This window comes from Gavialis gangeticus, unplaced genomic scaffold (genome assembly GCF_001723915.1).
Source record: "Gavialis gangeticus isolate Ggan-Ray unplaced genomic scaffold, GavGan_comp1, whole genome shotgun sequence".
Lineage (NCBI taxonomy): Eukaryota > Metazoa > Chordata > Crocodylia > Gavialidae > Gavialis > Gavialis gangeticus.
Genome location: NW_017729024.1, coordinates 68,827,207 through 68,845,362, shown reverse-complemented (window position 1 = coordinate 68,845,362; position 18,156 = coordinate 68,827,207). Strand labels below are relative to the sequence as shown.

At 41.3% G+C, this 18,156-nt stretch overlaps 1 protein-coding gene across 1 annotated transcript in view; it reads left to right on the top strand.

Moving 5' to 3' along the window:
- Positions 1 to 18,156, top strand: part of LOC109298082 — a 60,084-nt gene that overhangs the window by 40,300 nt on the left and 1,628 nt on the right. The window contains exons 7-9 of the mRNA XM_019518217.1: positions 11,538 to 11,695; positions 13,033 to 13,075; positions 15,067 to 15,253. Of these exons, the coding sequence (XP_019373762.1) occupies positions 11,538 to 11,695; positions 13,033 to 13,075; positions 15,067 to 15,253 (388 nt within the window). The remainder of the gene's footprint in view (positions 1 to 11,537; positions 11,696 to 13,032; positions 13,076 to 15,066; positions 15,254 to 18,156) is intronic.

Here is an 18,156-nt window from a genome sequence, read left to right as displayed (position 1 = left end):
ACATTGTGGTACTTATTCCAATTAACATTTTTAAAGCATCTAAAAGGATAAGGACCTATCAATTACCTTTTCTGCTTCTTATAATTGGATGGTACTTGAAAGAGATCTTTACACAGGTACTTTTTTCAGCCTGTCTTCCTAACTGTGCATTTCTTCACTTTGTCATAGATCTAGTTCCCAAGCAAAGTCATAAGGAGCTGAATTGGGCCCAGTGGCACTGTCCTTTCTACTGGGTATTATTTCTGCCAGGACTAGCAGAATAATGCACTCTCTTCCAAGATATTGCAAATGATGTTATTATTTTCACACAAGATTCATGCAGCATGTCAACTAGGAGACGATGATGGAAACATTGTCCCAGGTGTCTTCTCCCTTAGAAAAACAGATTCTTCCACTGAATGGATATAAGACACACTTTAAAACAATGCATTTATGATAACAGTAATTAGGAGGATTCATTTCTATCTCTTACCAACAAATAATTGGGATTTAGTCATTTCCATGTATAACCAGGTCCTGATTTTGATCACAAAGGTAACAACAGTTTTGCATTGATTTAGTTCCACTGACTTCAAAGGGTTGCTTCTGAAAGGATAATTGGACCTTCCTTCATGCCATATGGGCCGATTTTGTGGATTTGCAGTTAAAAGGGTGGGTTATTCTTCTGTTGTTTTAGTTCATGCCAGGAAAGAGAAGTGGAGAGGAAATACTGAGGTGGATGTCCTCATCATCTCTATTTACAGGCATACAAAGCCAAATCCTGAAATCATCCAACCTGAAAGCTTCTTTTCCATCCCACATAAAAACCTTGTTAAATTAATGGTCCTGATGTTCCTTCGGCATTTTCTATATTGATGGCCCATGTGGTTGTTGTTGTTTCAGATTTATTCTATCCTATCACATGTTTGGGATGCGAGCTCTTGCAATAGATTTCAGTCGCATTGCCCACAAGGTCATTTTAGCCTCCCTTCCAAGAAATGATGTCATTGACCTTGATTCTGCAAGCACTTATGCACACAAGGATCTTTATATATGTGGGTAACCACAGTAAGTTAAACAGGACTAGTCAAGGGCATGTAGGAAGGATCAGGATCAGAATAATAATGCAGAAATACTGAATCTGATCCTCCTTAGTAAAAGGCAATATAACTTCATGGATATTACTGCAGCTATGATGATTTACATTAAGAATGTGGGCAATGCTTCCAGCTCATGCAGATATTCAGAGCTATAAAAATATGATCAAGAGGAGCTTTGCTCATGAAGGAAAGGGGGTAATTTGACAAAACAGTAGCCCCCTCCTCTGTGAGTGTGGAGACCCTACAGTGAGCTGAAGTGGTGCCGCTAGGTCAAATATGAGTACCACTCACTAACTGATTCTATAACTGGAGTAAAGGGATGGAGATTCAGGCACTGTAATAAAGCTACTCTTTGTCTGGCTCAGGTACAAGGTGGTTAAGAAGCTGAACACCAATAATTGGTTACAAAGACATTATACGTGAGTTTCAGAATGCCTCTGGGAATCCTGGCGATGCACCAGTCATTGTTTCATCTTTCTGCAGACGACAGCATTCATTCTTCTGATGCTAGCTTAGCCTTGCTTACAGATACAATGAGAAAAGTGGCCACAAACTCATCCCAAAGTGTCTCTTACAGTATATCTACACTGTGACGACAGTGTGGTATAGACAAACCAAACTAAGCTTTAAAGAAACTTGGTAGGGTAAAGGAATAACTCCAGCCATAGCAACATGGAATTCCATCTCAGGAGGGTAAATTAACCTGCTCAGAGCTCCTTATAGCCACAGCATGACTGCTTCCAGTATCTGAGCTCATTCTTTTAGCTTGGATATTTCTACATGATGCTCCAATCCAATGTAGACACGCCCTTAAGAAGCCTAGCAATGCTGGCAGTGCCAGAAATTACCAGAACATGGATTAATGTCTCATCAGCAGGAAATGGGAAAAAGGGTGAAATTTTGGAGATGATGTAAACCCCCTCTATACATACATGGCAAGAGGCACAACTGTGGGATTGCACCTGTGTGCTTCCTGCCATTCACCTTTGATCCCATTGTGTCTTATTGCCAGTGGCAAGAAGCAGGCTCCTGTGCCTGGGAGCTCCCTCTGCTGGGGGGTTCCTAGCTGTGCCGGCACCCAGGGAGATGTAGCGGCTGCAGGAGCACACAGCTGGGAGATGTAGCTGCTTCAATCTCCCAGGCCCAGGGTGCATGAAAGCCTGGAGGCTGGGACATTATGAGGGCTGTGATCTCCCAGCCCTGGGTGTGCATGAGACCCCTGGGGCTGGGAGTTCACAGCTATATCCTGCAGCTGCCAAGACCCAGCTGGGTCCAGGCAGCTGTGGGACTCCCAGCCCCTGTGATCAGGGTGCACCCCTAAGGTTGGGAGCTAACAAGGCTCCCAGATGCAGGGGAGACCCTGCTACGCATGCAAATTAAAGCTCAATAGCAACCAGCTATAAAGTTAGCACAGATTTTCAAGGCTGGTTAAAGATTTGTATGACATGATAGCTACCTTGCATGTGTACTACTTTACATGTGCATGTGTATGACATGATAGCTACTTTGCATGCTGGTCTCTTGGTAATTGTGCAATTAACCAGTTAATTGCATGATACCTGTAACATATAGAGGGAGCTGTAGAGACAGAAATTGCATGATTTAGTGAGAGCCAGAATGCAAGTAAACACAGAAACAGAGGGAAAACATTATATCATTTTTCTATTTAAATCCTGCACCCCAAAGCTCAAAAATGGCCTTGCAGATTGTACTTTCATAGTTATAATATTATTAAACATGCTATAAGGGGAAAGGGGAAAACAATAATCTTTTCTTCAGGTGTCATTGTGGTTATATATAATAATGTGCATTTAGAAAAGAATAATGATTTGCATTCCTTCAGTTCACAAGTTCTGTACTTCTAGAAATGCATGTGCGAGTGGGTGTGTGATATGTTCTTCTTGGTGTTCTTAGTGTTGTGAGGCGAGGGGAAAGAGAAGATGGTGCATTTTCCAGCAGAAGGTGATTAGATCCCAGTTTCATAAACAACTTTTACACCACCAGATCTGAACATGATATATATATATCATGTTCCTGTCACCATTACAAAGTCAATTCCAGTTCATCGCAAGAGTAGCCTCTCTTTTATCTTTTCTACCAAAGGTATTTTTAACGCATCCAACTCTAGTGATGTCTGGGTGTTGCATAAGTAACTATATAGCACCAGTCTCATACAAGGGTCCCCAATCTCCATTTCTCTGTCACTTTTACTACTTTATTCAGTGAGTGCATTAGTGTAACTAAGGCAGGGTGACTGGGGCAGCAGGCTTGGGTACTAACTTGGAGGGGAAAGGGACGGGGAGAAGAATATAGCAGCTGCTGCTGCAACCCCACAGTCACATTGGTGGCACCGCCAGTCAGAAGTCATTGCTGCCTTGGAAACCCAGCTGCCTTGAGTGAGTGTTCTTGAATCAGCAGGATCTCTGTGAAATATGCTGCTGGCCATTCTTCAATTGTATTACTGTTAGTAAGTCCTTCTTGTTCAGAACACCTGGAAAAGGTATGGTTTCTGTTCCCAATCAGTATTCAGCATGAGTAACATTTGCTCGCATCCCAATCCCCTATTTCCTTTATTCAGGCATGACTCATCCCCTCACTTCCATACCTGGTAGAATAGTGGAAAATTATTTATTATGAGCAATAATACGCTAACATGGAAACCGTCCTAAATGGAGCAAAATTTTAGGTAGCTGTAAAGAATGCACCCTTTTCTATGCAAAGCACTCCTTCAGCTTTGTTCCCCACCTCTATATGTAGAAACTGTATTCTACAAATGATATGTTTATACAGCTGTAAACTGTGAAGCTCAGACTATACAATATACGCTTCTGGTTGATTGCACACAATATTAAAGCTGCTGGCAACAGAGCATTAGAACAACAAGGAGACAAAGAGAAAAAAATCCTTTAAATGATCTTAATTTCTTTTGGTATGTTCAGAGTCCAATTATTGTAACAAGAAAGAAATCTTCTGCCTACTGTGTGTGGACCTTGCACAGCATTTCAATCTATGACAAACATCCAGTCCTTTGTTCTCCTATACAGGCCTGTGTATTCAGTGCTAAGCCTAAGTACTTTATATAAAAGGCTTAGCTATAAATAGATTTAGGTCTGAGCCATCGCTCATAGAGATACCACTTGTATTTGTTCTTCTTCCTTGCTTAGAGCTTTATCATCACAGTCAGGGAGCTGCCACATTATTTACAGCCAGCATACAATCTGATTTCTTCTGTACATTTTCCATGACTCCCACAGCTCCAGGACATATTTTTCAATTTAAGTTTACAGAGCTGCTGACTCTTAGATCTTATACATTTCCTCTGATTCTTCTTATTAACAAATGATAAATACTGTTAGCTGATGTGATGCATAAATTGCATTTTGCATATTGCATACTCGCACCTACAATCCAGTCACATTTGGATATATCACTTTCTCTAATTCAGCTTGTCCCGAACTCCCCCTACTGATATCCGCCTGTGAGGCTATATCCTGCAAAATGCTGATCACCTCCTCCCTTCTAAAGTGCTCTGCACTTGGCTCTGGCTGACACACTGAGCAATTAGAAACATTTTCATTAGTTAACCCTTACTAATGCTTTAAATGCAAATACATGACATCAAAGGAAGCATCTACATAGCTCTGAAAAGGAAATTTTTTGTTACTATTAGCTAGTAAGTAAAACATATAGTTCATGTGTGATATACATAGGAGTTTAAAAACTGGAGTTACTAGGAGCATATACACATGTAAATAATCCAAGAGCAGTTTACTCTTAAAGTACTCTGGAGTAAACTCTCCCATGCACACATCTATACCTGCAGGGAGGTGGGAACAGATTTGCTGCTTCTAGCAGCAGACTGCTCCCACTCCCTGCAGCCCTGTACCAGGTCTCTGCAGCATTCAGGGGGAGCTCTAGGCTCTCCCTGGGTGCTAGCCCAGTGGCTGGTAGGGAGCATGGGGCCAGGAGACAGTTGTCTCCTGGTGGGGGCTAAGATATTGCTCCCTGCCCCGGGAGCTGCCTGCTGCCGGGGCAGGCTTGGCCACCAGAGCCCAGGCAGGAACAATGACCCCCTACCCTGGCTCCAAGGATTTCCCAGCCTCATGACCACAGGGCTCAGGCTGGGAGCAAGGATCTCCCAGCACTGAAGACTGTGGGGCTTGGGCTGGAAGATAAGGATCTCCCAGCACTGATGCCAGGACTACAGAGATCAGATTGGGAGATAAGGATCTCCCAGGCCCCGCTCACCAATTGTGAAGTGGGGTCTGGAAAGCTCCCTGCTGCCAGGGTAGGGGTACAGAGTCCCTGCCCCAGCTCTGGTGGTGGAGTCTGCTCTAGCAGCAGGTAGTTCCTGGGGCCAGGAAGCAATCTCCTGCACCCTGTTGCCCAGCTGATTGGGAGCACATTTGCTCCTGGTCAGGCATCTACATATGTGCTACTGCACAGTAAGTAATCTCAAGCAAATTTGCTACTTACATTTACAGGTAGCAAATTTACTCATGACTGGAGCAAATCACTGTGCAGCAAGCATATGCACATGTGGACGGTGATGCTTACTGCACAGTAATTAGTTCAAAACTTGAGTAAAACATCTCATGTAGATGCGCCCACTGTAAACTTTCTCATTTATGCACTGTGATCTTTCTCATTTATTCTTCCTTTTAAACATCTCTGGTTTTTAAAATATATATATAGTTATATGAATTTTCATTTTGAGAGATATCACATGAAAAGAGCTGGAGATTAATTTTTATGTATTTGAAAACTAACATTCCTTCTGCCAGTGGGCTCCATCCTGAAAAGGACAGACACAAGGAGGCTAGAGAGCAAGAATCAACAGCCAAGAGCTAACCAAGATACCAACCCGGATTCTGGCACCAAAAGCAGAGATCAAGGGACAGGTTTTATAGATGCCATAGAGGGAGCAGCAGTAGGATTCAATGAGAAACTGGATGCACAAAAAAATAGGGGGAAGTCAATGGCTTCTAGGTTGAGAGCTTGAAGGACAGGAAGGATAGTGGAGTTGTCAACTGTGATGGAGAAAAAAGGGGAAAGAAGGAAAGAAGACTTTAGTTGTTGATATATTGAGTTTGAGAAAATAGGAGGACACTCAGAAATAGAGATCAGAAAGAGAGGCAACTCCTGTCACTACTGACCTGAGCTAACTCTGAACAAGTGCTCTGGAGGTGACTTCTGTTTCCCAGTGCCAGTCTCCTGAGTCATCCTGTCCTTCACCTTTGCACATTTTAGTGTTGTTTAATTTTTTGCTTGTGTTTCAGATTCCCATGAATATTTTCTAGGTCTTGATTTCTTTTACTGTAAAGCTATGTCTACTCCATCTTCCTGATATTTGCAATCACTTACAGAGCTTAGTTTTACTCTTCATTTTTATTCCTTTTGTTGATTTTGATTTCTCATGCTGCAGATAGAATGAAATACATAGCTCTCCAGTCCTCTCCTTGTTCTTAGGCAAAGCAGCTTAACAAGAATAGCAAATACATTTCCATTCAAACAATATCCTTTGATCATAGTGAATTGCTCAAGGCATGTTCTGGGTGTCATTTATTTTCTGAATGTGTTTATGACAAATAAAATAGGACTAGTTCATGAGTACCTAGCTACACACCCTACATTATCAACCAATTAGTTCAATGAAAGGATTAGGTAACACATTTCCTTTTTTCTCACTACTCCCTCTCTAAGCCTCAAATAGGCTTTTGCTCTTACTCTTTGATATGCTTTGCCAAATGTTTTCAATTTTCAGAAGAACAGTTTTCCTGAAACTCAGGGAGAACTGAGGAAACTGAGAACTAACCTTGAGAGATTATTTCACCTATGTCCACGCGTGGATCTAGGATTTTGAAAAGGGGGTGCAGATGGTGTGGTGCAACATCACATATAACGAAGCACACACTTTTCTCCAGTTAAAAAAGAAACTAGAAGTTTCACTCATGAGCAGGGGCTTAGAGCTATATTATTCAATTTAAAATTGAAGCAAAAAACCCCCTTTATTAGAATTTTCATTGATTTGCTATATCATACATTATATAGAAAAACAAAACAAACTAGGCAAAAATAATCCAAAGATGTTGTTTCATTTGTCATGGCATTATAGTTCAATGTGTGTCTCTTTCAGTTTCATAAAACAAAACCAAGACTTCTTGACAGTAGACAGTGCCTCCAATGCTTCATTGAAAGTGATTTCCACACCAAAGCTAATGTTCACCTGAGCTAATAGTTAAACACCAGATTTTATGTTTTAGTCAGAGTTAAAAAAACAGCATGCGGAGCTGTGAAATGGGAGCTACGTTACTAGGAGCAGCTAAGAAACAGCAGTATTTCAGAAGTAAGGATAGCTGGAGTAGTGGAACCATTAAAGACCATTTAAAAGGAAAGAGGATCATTAATACTTGTGGAATGAAGAATTTTGAAAGGACTGAGGAAATTATAATAAGCCAGTAAGTCAACTGACTCCCTCACTGCTGCCTTAATAGAAGTGGTGCTGCCCCTGCTAGGTAGTTTGCTTTAAACTTTGGGTGGACTAGGAATCAAAAGGGGCATATGACAGGCTCATGCAATCTGCCTGGCATCAGACACCTCCTAATGGTCTGACTTACCTGCCCATGCTCCCCAGTCTCCTTTTACCTCCTGTCTCTTGCCTTCCACTACTTGACCTTGGGTCTTTTAACTAGGGAGGCTCTCCCTCTAGAGGCCGGAATAGTCTTTTCCTAAATGCCTTTCCTTGGTGTACAATCCTCCAGGTGTCTCTGCCCTAAACCCTACAGGGTGAGTTTCCCCTTCAAGACAACCCCAGTTGTGCCTTAGGGGCAATAATTGTGACCTCCAGCTACCCCTATAGTCATGCCCATGCCTCACAGATGGCAGTCGATATTTGGGTGGGGAGAGGAGGAGAAGACCCTTGACCCCAACTCCACACACAGTCCCTCTAGCCTCAAACCTTTGGTGGGGCTTCTGCCTTCCTGGCTTCAGCCCCTTTCCTCTAGCTGGGCCCACTAGCCTAAGCTCCACTGTCCTGGCCCATCTTCTGCTCTTGCCCTTCTTGGGCTTCTGTCTTGTGTGCTCCAGGACAGGCTGCCTTCATCATCTCTGCCCTCAGTCCTCTGGTCCTTGACTGCTTGCTTCCTCAGCTCTTGGCCCTCTGGGCAAAGACCCCAGGCTAGGCTGCCTGATGCTGAGTCTCCTACCAGTCACTCCTCTGGGACCTCCACATCTCCCCCATAGGCACAATCCAGTCCTCCAGGGCTAAACAAACATACATATCAGCATAAAAGAAATATCAGCAAACTGCTTCTACAACAGTCCTTCCCTTCTCTGGGTCAATACCGTACTCCAAGCTATACTTGGCAGTGCTGGGCTCATGCTCATGGGTAGCTTGGGTGCCCATGAGCCTGCTTCCTCCAGTCAGCTTCCCTGGGAGGCTCCCCTCCCTGCAGCATGCAAAGTCTGACTGCCCAGTCTGGCCCAGGCCCTGGGTTTATATGCCTCGAAGCCCCACCTCCTTTCTGTCATGTGGCTCCCCAGCCATGCACAGAAGTTTCCCCTTTTATTCAGCGTGTGCTCCTGCTGCTGCAGCCACGTTCAACAAACTTAGCTTGCTGTCTTCCCTTAAAGTAACATGAGCCCTCTGGTTCCCTTTTACAGGGCACAAGTGCACCAGTGCCCCCAACCTCCCCACCGCCCCCACATGGATCCAATCCTGCTCGTGTCTTCATTCTCAGAGCAGAGATTGCAAACATGAAACAGACACTTTGCCCTCTACCCAGGAGACCTCAAAAGGCATTCTGTGGATCACCGGTGATCTATGGAATATTTGCTGGCAGACATAATTCCATCATAAATTTCAGATTATTCAAATTTCAAAATCCCACCCCCCCTTCCCAAACTATAGGAATATTTTTGTGATTCAGTTATACATATGTGTGGTAGCAGTAGTACCCATCACTGGGCTTAGTTCCATGTCCTGTAGCTTTGTCCAGAGGCATAACAAGCAGCTATTGCACCATGGGCAGTGGAGATGGCAGCATTGGCAGCCAGGTCAGCAGTGGGGGAGGCCACCAGTCAGCACTCAGGACTGGTGTCCCACTTGCTCACTCATAGTTACATTACTGGCTTTTTCAACAATAGGCCATTTGTGTGCTTTGGGGCAAAAAAGAAAAATGTTTTGGACCAAAACCAGGAGCCACTGTTGAAGAAAGCCACCTCACTGCAAGGTGGCTTTCTTCGCACAAAACTCTCATTAATCAAAGATAGAATTAGAAAATATCATTTTAGCAAACAAAAGGACACTTGATCTTACTTTTAAAGATAAGCCCCCAAATCTGCACCACCTCCTTTGTGGACTTGTTAAATCAGAATGGCAGTGGATCCAATTGCTTGAAGCACCGATAAGGGGAACAGGAAAGACAGTTGTCACAGACCATCATTTGCTCAGGTGCCAACTTATGTGTATCCCTACAAGCACACTACCCCACTAGGGCCCTCCTTGGGCTACATTCCAGCGGCGGGGGACTCTACCACAGATGTCTGTGTATATGGACAGGGCAATTCAAGACTCTGCCCCATCACTAGAGAAATGCATCTTGAGGGCCCACAAAAAGTCCTGAGTACCCAAAGCTCTGCATGGGCTCCACTCATGATACTACAGAAAGATCCTGGAGAAAGCATAGGTTCTGTGAACCATATCTTACTACCATTACCACCCCAGCAACAGGAGAAATGAATTACCTGTGGACTGGATCAGTGGACACAAAGCATAATCTGGCGTTTTTCAACACAGTTTCATGTTTGGAAGCGTTATGCATAAAGTAGATTAGACTGTGTGGACTGCTGGCATTGTTCTATGGATATTTAGCTGATTTTCTGCGATATAAAAATAAGGGAGAAAACACAATGACTGGGGAAATGAGCTGCTGAGGGTGTATTTAGGTGGCAGATTAAAAAATTGAAAAGGTTATTCTGCTCCTGCAGAAAACACATACACTGGGACAATTAGGCAGCTACTTGTTCCATTGGATTTTTCTATGCACAAGTGCTCATTTTATAAACTCAGCTGGAGGTTTTGGGAATGCAAAGATTTCTTTGTGTGCATATATTTCAGGAGCAGCAAAAGCATCTCTTAAATGTTTTGAAGTTTGGTCCTTACTGCTAGAGCCTGTTGGATTTCAGAGTCATTCATTAGTTCTATTCTGTAAAAGAGGATTATTTACGTGCTTTGCAAATAGCGCTACTGCTGTCTACATGTTCGAACAGTAAAGGTGTGTTTATGCCATCAATGGACTGTGGTACAGAGAAATGTAGAGAAACACAACATACCTACTCTGTGTGAAATACCCTGAAAAAATGTGTCACGTAACCAACAAGCTCTCCGTCTCAGGCACGTCTATTGGTGCACTCAGCACTGCAGTGAGGGTGGCTATACTACATCCTTTCAGAGTCCAGTGGACATGGAGCAGGCTGCTGTGCTTCACTGCAGTACTCACTACCATCATCTTTGGACAGTGTAATTATTCCCTCACCACTGTTCAATAGGAAGCAATAGCCACTGCTTCAGGAGCACCCCTTAAAAACAAAGGAGTTTAAAAACACAGCCAAGCCAGTACGCCTATATGTCTGACATGCAGCTTTGCTTTGAGCAGTGATAGATACTTGTGTTTTGGGTGATGCTTCTACTGTTTCACCTACCTGATGACATTAAGGAACTAAATAGCTTCTTACAACTCTCTTAAATGAACAACATTGATTATGCTCTCCAGTTTCAAAGATTTTTAAACCAGTCTATAATAAAAGCCTTTGAAATAGGCTATCTTGAATGTTGCCCAAAAACAACAAAGAAAATCTGTATAAATTGATATTTAGGATAAATTTTCAAAAGAGGTCAATCCACTCTGTTAATTTATGCCCACAATTCTGTGAGCACAAATATCTGCTTTAGACCTGCATACTCCAGGTGAGATTTTCAAAGGAGTAAAGAAAGTAAAGAGTTAAATGCACACTGAGTGTCAAAGTAACAGGTACTCCTGATGGAGCTTTTGAAAATGCCATTCTTAATCACGTCTATCCCTCAACCTTGAATTGTGTACAAGCAGGAACAAACATTTCCTGCTTGAATTGTGTACAAGCAGGAAATGGAGGACATACACTCAAAAATCACTTCTCCCAGGAAAGAAAATGGTAGTGTACACAAACCTGCAGGGACAAATAAGAATCTCCAATAAGAGACTTCAAATATTTGTCTTTAGCAAATCTACTGCATATGTTTTCTGGACCTTCCAGTTTTAAATAATAATTAGTGGGATATTTTCAAAGGCACCAACTTGACAGTAAACATCCATGTGTGTCTTTCCTTACAATATCTAAAGCCTGGCCATTTCCCAATATCAATTCAGTTTCCCAATGCTGTGCTGTAAGTTTCCTTCACTTCTACTTCATCAATTATAGGATGAAGGAAAGTGCAAACCTCTGGAGGTGACAAAATTGGAAGGGGCAGAAATTGGCATTGACACCGGCCTGGGGAAACCATTTGTTTTTAAGTGCATACCTCAAACTGGAAACAGGATTTTCCACTTCTGTGCAACTTCAAGCCAAGAGATGAAGAGGTAAAAAATCTTTTTATATTGTTAAAATGTTTTGATACACACGCACACATTTTGTTTTGGTGCAAAACCTATCATAAAGATGAGTTTTAAAAAGATATTTGTTAGTCACCTATGTAAGGGAAGATTTTTTTTTATTTTTTTTTGCCTTTCTTCCTCTCTTTAGGATTTCAGGAAAGCATAACAAATAGCATCTTTATCAAATTGTGATCTCTCTGGAAAAGAAGTCTCTCCACATTCTTAACTCCCTTCCCCTTATCCCTATATTTAAAGTAAATTGAAATAATTTCCTGATTCTTTGCCAGTTTATCCTTTATTTCATACCAAAGTAGCTAGAGGTAGTTATTTTGCCTCTCAATGTTTTTCCCAGCAGAAACTGAAATGAAAAAGCAAAGTCTCTTTCTTAAAAGCACTTCTGCTTTCTCTGTAACATTATTTCTCGGTTTTAAAACTTTAACACATTACAAGAGCACATTGGGCCTGATTATAGGTTTTGTTGGAACAATGACAGCTAGATTGGTTTTGTCCCTCATTTAGGGAGCCTTTAATAATGTTCTTTTGCTTTCACCGAGGATTTTAAATTATTACCAGAAAAAGATGTATGTAATGGTTTTTAAGCAGTACTTTGAATCCCTCTGACTCATTTTAGGCCAATCTAGTATCCACTGTCAGTGCAGACATAATGCATTGAAAATAAATTTTCTTTGCCCTTTCCTTTTTCCTGTATTTTTGAAAGTGCAAAGATATAGACAAGGGTGATATTTGATATGGCCTGACTCATCCATCCTTCTATTTTTATATCAGAGCACTTACAGAACACCTATTCTCATAGTATCCAAGCACCTCCCCACTAGTTAAAAATAAAAGTAACAATGCATGATGGTACCAAGCCAGAATGTTGCTCAAATGGAAAACTTTGTCACAAAGTCAGTTTCTTTATTTTGTAATACCCAGTTTGTGACAGCCATTTAAAGTTTCCCTTTAAGCCCTAGCCAGTCTTTTAAAAAAGAACTAGGAAGTACTAACAATTTGTCTAACAGATAAAGTCTAGTCCATAAACAAGTGTTTGTGGATATCCCCTGTTACATTGCTTTACTTAGGATAATTTGCCATCCAGCAAAAGGCAAAATATATTTTTGCTCCTAGTTAGTAATGCCAATCTAGACAATAGTGCATTGTGTGCACATGCATGTGTATGTGTTTGTTTCCAAGCTTTAGCCTGTCCTGAACACTGCACTTCTCTCTGAAACATGCGTATTTCAGCCAAAATTAAAACTTTTTAAAGTGTATTTATTCCATTCTACCAAGATGAGCTATTCTCTGTTTTGCTCATTTTGTAGGTGGTTGGAAGCCATGGATAAAGCTGTGCATCCCATCCAACAGGTAATTCTTTCTTATTTGAGAAGCAGACTGCTCTAGTGGACGAAGCGTGGGATTGGGAGACATGGGGACTCCTGTGTTCTGTTTTTATCTCTGCCACTGACACAATGTGAGGTCTTAGGTAACTCACTTAACTTTTCTGTGTCTCATTTCACTCATCTATAAAATGATGTCAGTTATACTTCTCTACCTCCCAGCATTCTTTTATGGATTAACTGGATACCATTTATGTGAAAAAGTCCTCTTAATACCTATTGTCCAAAAGATCTTACATTGATTCAGCCACCACCAACATGATCAGTAATTTATTTGACTTGTTTTCTAAGCTACTGAATGGCCATCTTCAACTGTTTCATCTCTAAGTACACAACAGTTATTTCTGGAGGAATGGGGGGAGGGGGTTCTGTATCTATTTCATCATGTAATTTATTCTATTAATGAATATTTTTCAATGATTTCCTCTTCCAGGTTCTTTTTTTAGTTACTTGCTTTCTACATTCATTTTTAGTTGCACCAAAACTTCTTTATTTGCTCCTTAAAATGCTATTCAGGGTCCTATAACTGAAACTTTAGAACAGGGTTTGGCCAACCTGCAGCATGCATGCCACAAGTGGCATGGGCAGCCTTGTGTTGTGTATGGCAGAACAGAGAGGGGGCAGGCAGCATGGTGGCAGATAGGAAGGGAGCAGAAAGCAGAGCAGAAGATTGAACACAGAGCACAGGCCAGGGAACAGGAAGCAGAGCAGATAGGTGATGGGGTTTAGAATAGTACTGTGGAGGACAGAGGGCTTAATTTGTGGCATACCTGCCAAAAAGATTGGCCCCCACTGGTTTGGAGTAAGCTACAGAATTCATGATACCCCAGCAGGACTGTGCTTCTCCTGATCATTAATACTCTTGCTCAGCATATTGATATAATGACACTTTGTCCTCCTAATAAATAAGGGGGTCTTTTCCACTCATGCACTACATTCCTTTCTTGCATGCATAATACTGCATTCCTCTCCTCAGCAAGAGAAAACATTTTCAGTTCACAGTAAAGATGACACTGAGCTATATTTCTTTAGCTATTTTTCCCTTCACCATCCTGAGGATGAAGAAGAAATAACATAATCAAATGAAAAGGTAACACAGCAAGATGCAATTGATATTGCAAACATTCTCCTCCCTGACTCCAAATGACAATGGCACAGGTTGATGCAACAATTTTTTTTTTAAAACTGCATATAAACAATACATGCTAGTCTTAGATGGAGAAGTTAGGTTCCAAATATACTTTTAGATGGGAAAGAGAAGAAAAAAATATGTTGTTCATGGTTCAATCTTACTCTATGCAGTTCTGCCCCCCTCTCTCCCCTCCCTGCCCTTTTTTCCCCTTTTTGTCTAGCTCCTTATGATTCTCAGCAATCCTGCTCTGTCTTGTTGGCCAATGCTATCAGCAGCCTAGGTATTTACATCTTCTTCCAGAAATAGTAATAAGGAAATCTTTGACTAGGTCAAAAAGATTTTGCCTTCAAGATGAGATGGGAAAGCCAACCATAAGTATCTAGTAATGCTTTCCTCCAAGCCTTATATTCTGTCCCCAGATGCTCCTGTGACTTTCATGGATGTCAGTGGCAGTTGTGTATGAGCATCCCTGGTTAGAACGGGATCCTTAATTTGCCACATTCTATTTTTGGAAGCCATAAAAACTGAACTGAAACAAGGAGAAATAAGGTCACCAGACAGTTAGTGCAGTAGTCCTCTTAGGACAAGTTGCACCACCTTGAACTGCTAAACAAAATATATGAAGAAAAAGACCAGTAATTCTTTTAAGAAGGAGAAGTCAATAACTATTTGCTGTCTTGCATATGCTTTTAAATGCACTTCTAATACACTGTACAAGTACATTGCTTTTAGAATGGGGGAAAGGGATTGAGCTAGCATGTTTGCATAAGGAAAGCAGAGTTCTTGATAAATTCTTATATGCAATTATTTCATTACTAAATACGTAGAACCATGTATGGGTAGATGTCACCCTGTACAACACGAGCCTGCCACCCCTCGCTATCAAAAACCCAGAGTGCCTGGGTCTTCTCCACCAACTAGACAAAACCAAGGATGTCTGGGTTCAGCACTACTGCATTTTGAAGGATGGTTGCTTGTATTTTTATGCCAGCATTCGGTCCATACATGCCATAGGTACGTGGTAACCATTTGTTCTTATATTGCTAATGTTTCAATATTAATTGGAAGGGTTTAATGCAGTTTAAAGTAGTACTTTCATATTCTTAAGGTGGAAATGGCCCTCTAACTGACAGAAACCACTTTTGGATTGGAGGACTGAAGAAAGAAGCAGTACTGGCAGCGGCCTGACCACAGACAAACACGTCATATAATCTGTTGCAAACTCTTCTCACTTCAGCTGTTTCTAGATGTGGTGGGGGGAAATGGTGCTTTACTTTAAACTCAGCACCCTCCCATGCCAAGCCCAGCACATGCCCAGAAGAGGCAGTGCATTAGTTGCACCCAGCTTTCCCAAAGTCTTAGAGACCGGGTGCTTTAGTGGGGCTTTTTTGGCTCTTTTCTCTAATAACTGATTGAATCAGCTTTAGCTAAAAGCACCAAAAAGCCCCACTGAAGCACCCGAAGCACATTGTGGAGCCAGGTCGGAGCAACGCACTGGTAGAGCGTGTTATTCCCTGCCCCCCGCCCCCATCTGTCAGTGCCCTTCTTCACCTTTGGATGGTTAGATACCTTCTTACAATATCCAGGCTAAACTTACACAGTTAAGTATACTCTTGTAAAAAAATGTTTGGACACTGTAGCAGATTTTCGCTTGCCACCCAAGCTCATTTCTGGGGTGTACATTTTTTACGGCAGACAGTACTCTCAGAAATATAATTTCCATTGACAGTGGATTAGCGTGCGCCTAACTGGTATTCAGTATGATATCAATGAAACTACAGGACTCAAAACTTGGAAAAGAAGTGTCCCTAGACTTTGAATCTGTTCCCTGGATCTTTTAAGTCATCTACCATGCAAATATAAATTCAGCTGCTGCAATTTCCTAGTGAAGTGTCAACTGTAACAGTGTGGCATAGAGAAAAATGTCATGAAAAGTTACTGCTATATATGTAACACCCTCTCTTCAGAGTTAAATTAGCTAGGCTTAAAACGGTTCTGCCATGTCTACTGGCAAAACATCAAAGAAAGAGAACAACTTCTGCTTATAGGATTTTTAAATTTTGAAATGTCTTTCTTTTTCTTAATGGAAGGAAAAAACTACTAAAATATTTTTGCCACTGCACATTTAATGATGAAATAAATTAGTTCTAAGAAGAAATCATTGCATGTGTGCTAGCCAGAAATAAAAATTGCACATTAGATGATATTATATTAAACATTGCCACTGTATTAGCAGCTCATAGATCAACAGCTCAAAAGTGGAGAAACTGATAGTAAATATAACCCAGAGATGTTATGGAATCTCCATCCTTGGAGGGTTTTAAGACTCGGCGAGACAAAGCCTTGGCTGGGATGATCTAGATAGGGGTAGTCTTGCTTTGCGCAGGGGGTTGAACTAGGTGACCTCCCAAGGTCTCTTCCAATTATCATTTTCTATGATTCTATATGAAGTCTTCACCTAACAGCCAAGTTTATCCCCATTAAGGCTAAAACTCTCATCGATTCCAGTGAAGGACTTGACAGAATGAACCGTATCTTACAAAGCAGCTTCTTAGTATACAGGACTTACATGCATCCAGGTTTTGAGGCCTGCAAAACTTAGTCCTCGAAATTGCATGTACAAAGAAGTTGGCTGCATGCTTTTCCACATATAAAAGTCGAATACATGGTGAGACTTAGGGATGTATATAACATTTTAGAAGTTATCCATGTAACCTTCTCTAACTATATTGGTTAAATGGTTAACTGATAATATAGCAGTTCTGAGACACCTGCTGCTGGGATCTGCTCCCAGGGCCCTTTAATGGGGAAGGGATAGGAGCAGGGAGTGGGGAGGCAGTGGTACAAGCCCAGCCAAACAACACAGCCTACATAAAGCCCCATGCTGGGAGATAGGGAGCTCCTGTGTAGGAGCAACTAATTGCTTAACTGACGAGTCATTAGGCTGCCTGCCACTTTCCTCTTTAACCTCAGACACTATGGGTACTAGTCCCCCTTTGCTGTTCCCCCTCGGCCCCACCCTTTTTCCTCCTGCTGGGGCATGGCATGGATTCCTTTCCCTACCAGACTGTGCCCCACCTGGCACTAAAAAAATACAGAGTAAGCTAACCAGTTATCACTGGGCTCATTAATTAAAAATTAGTTGTTTAACCTTTCACATCCCTAGTGAGACTGTAATCCTTTTAAATCTTACTTCTGCTATTCTGCTTTCAATATTTTAAGTCAGTACCCTAAAGTGCAGTTGTACTCTGAGAAGCGATGATGTAAAATGGCACCATCTTATTCAGCTGCTCTCCAATCTATAATTCGTATTAACGTCTGCTGACTTCAGTGACACACCTACATTTTAACTGCTTTTTTATTTTTATTATACCTGAAGCATCAACATAGCTGAATGTGCTGCAGCAAGTATTCGTACAGAAAAAAAAAACAGTTTTGAAGTTTGACAATGATGACCAGTTGGTTACATCTGTGCAGCAAAGATAGCATTGGTGTGAGAGAGGCCAAATTGGCAACATTTAGTTTGTAGTGATAAAAATACCTCTGTGCAGTACAGTGGTCTTCATCCAGAAATGTGGAGAACCTTGATTAGTAGCAATGAAGTGTGAAGCTGAAAAAAGTCAGCTTGTCTCTCAGTTCTCAAGATAAATTGCAGGGCAGGAAGAGAAAAACAATATCTGTCTATCTATCTATAGATATAGGTAGATAGGTAGATCTGTATAGAAAAACTATATATATACATATATAAATAAAGATTTCCAGATGAAATATGCTCAGTTTACAAACACACACACACATCCATATCTATATATAAATACTGTATATAGATATATATAGATATGGGTATGTGTGTGTTTATTTGTAAACTGAGCATATTTCATCTGAAAATCTTATATATATATATATATATATATATA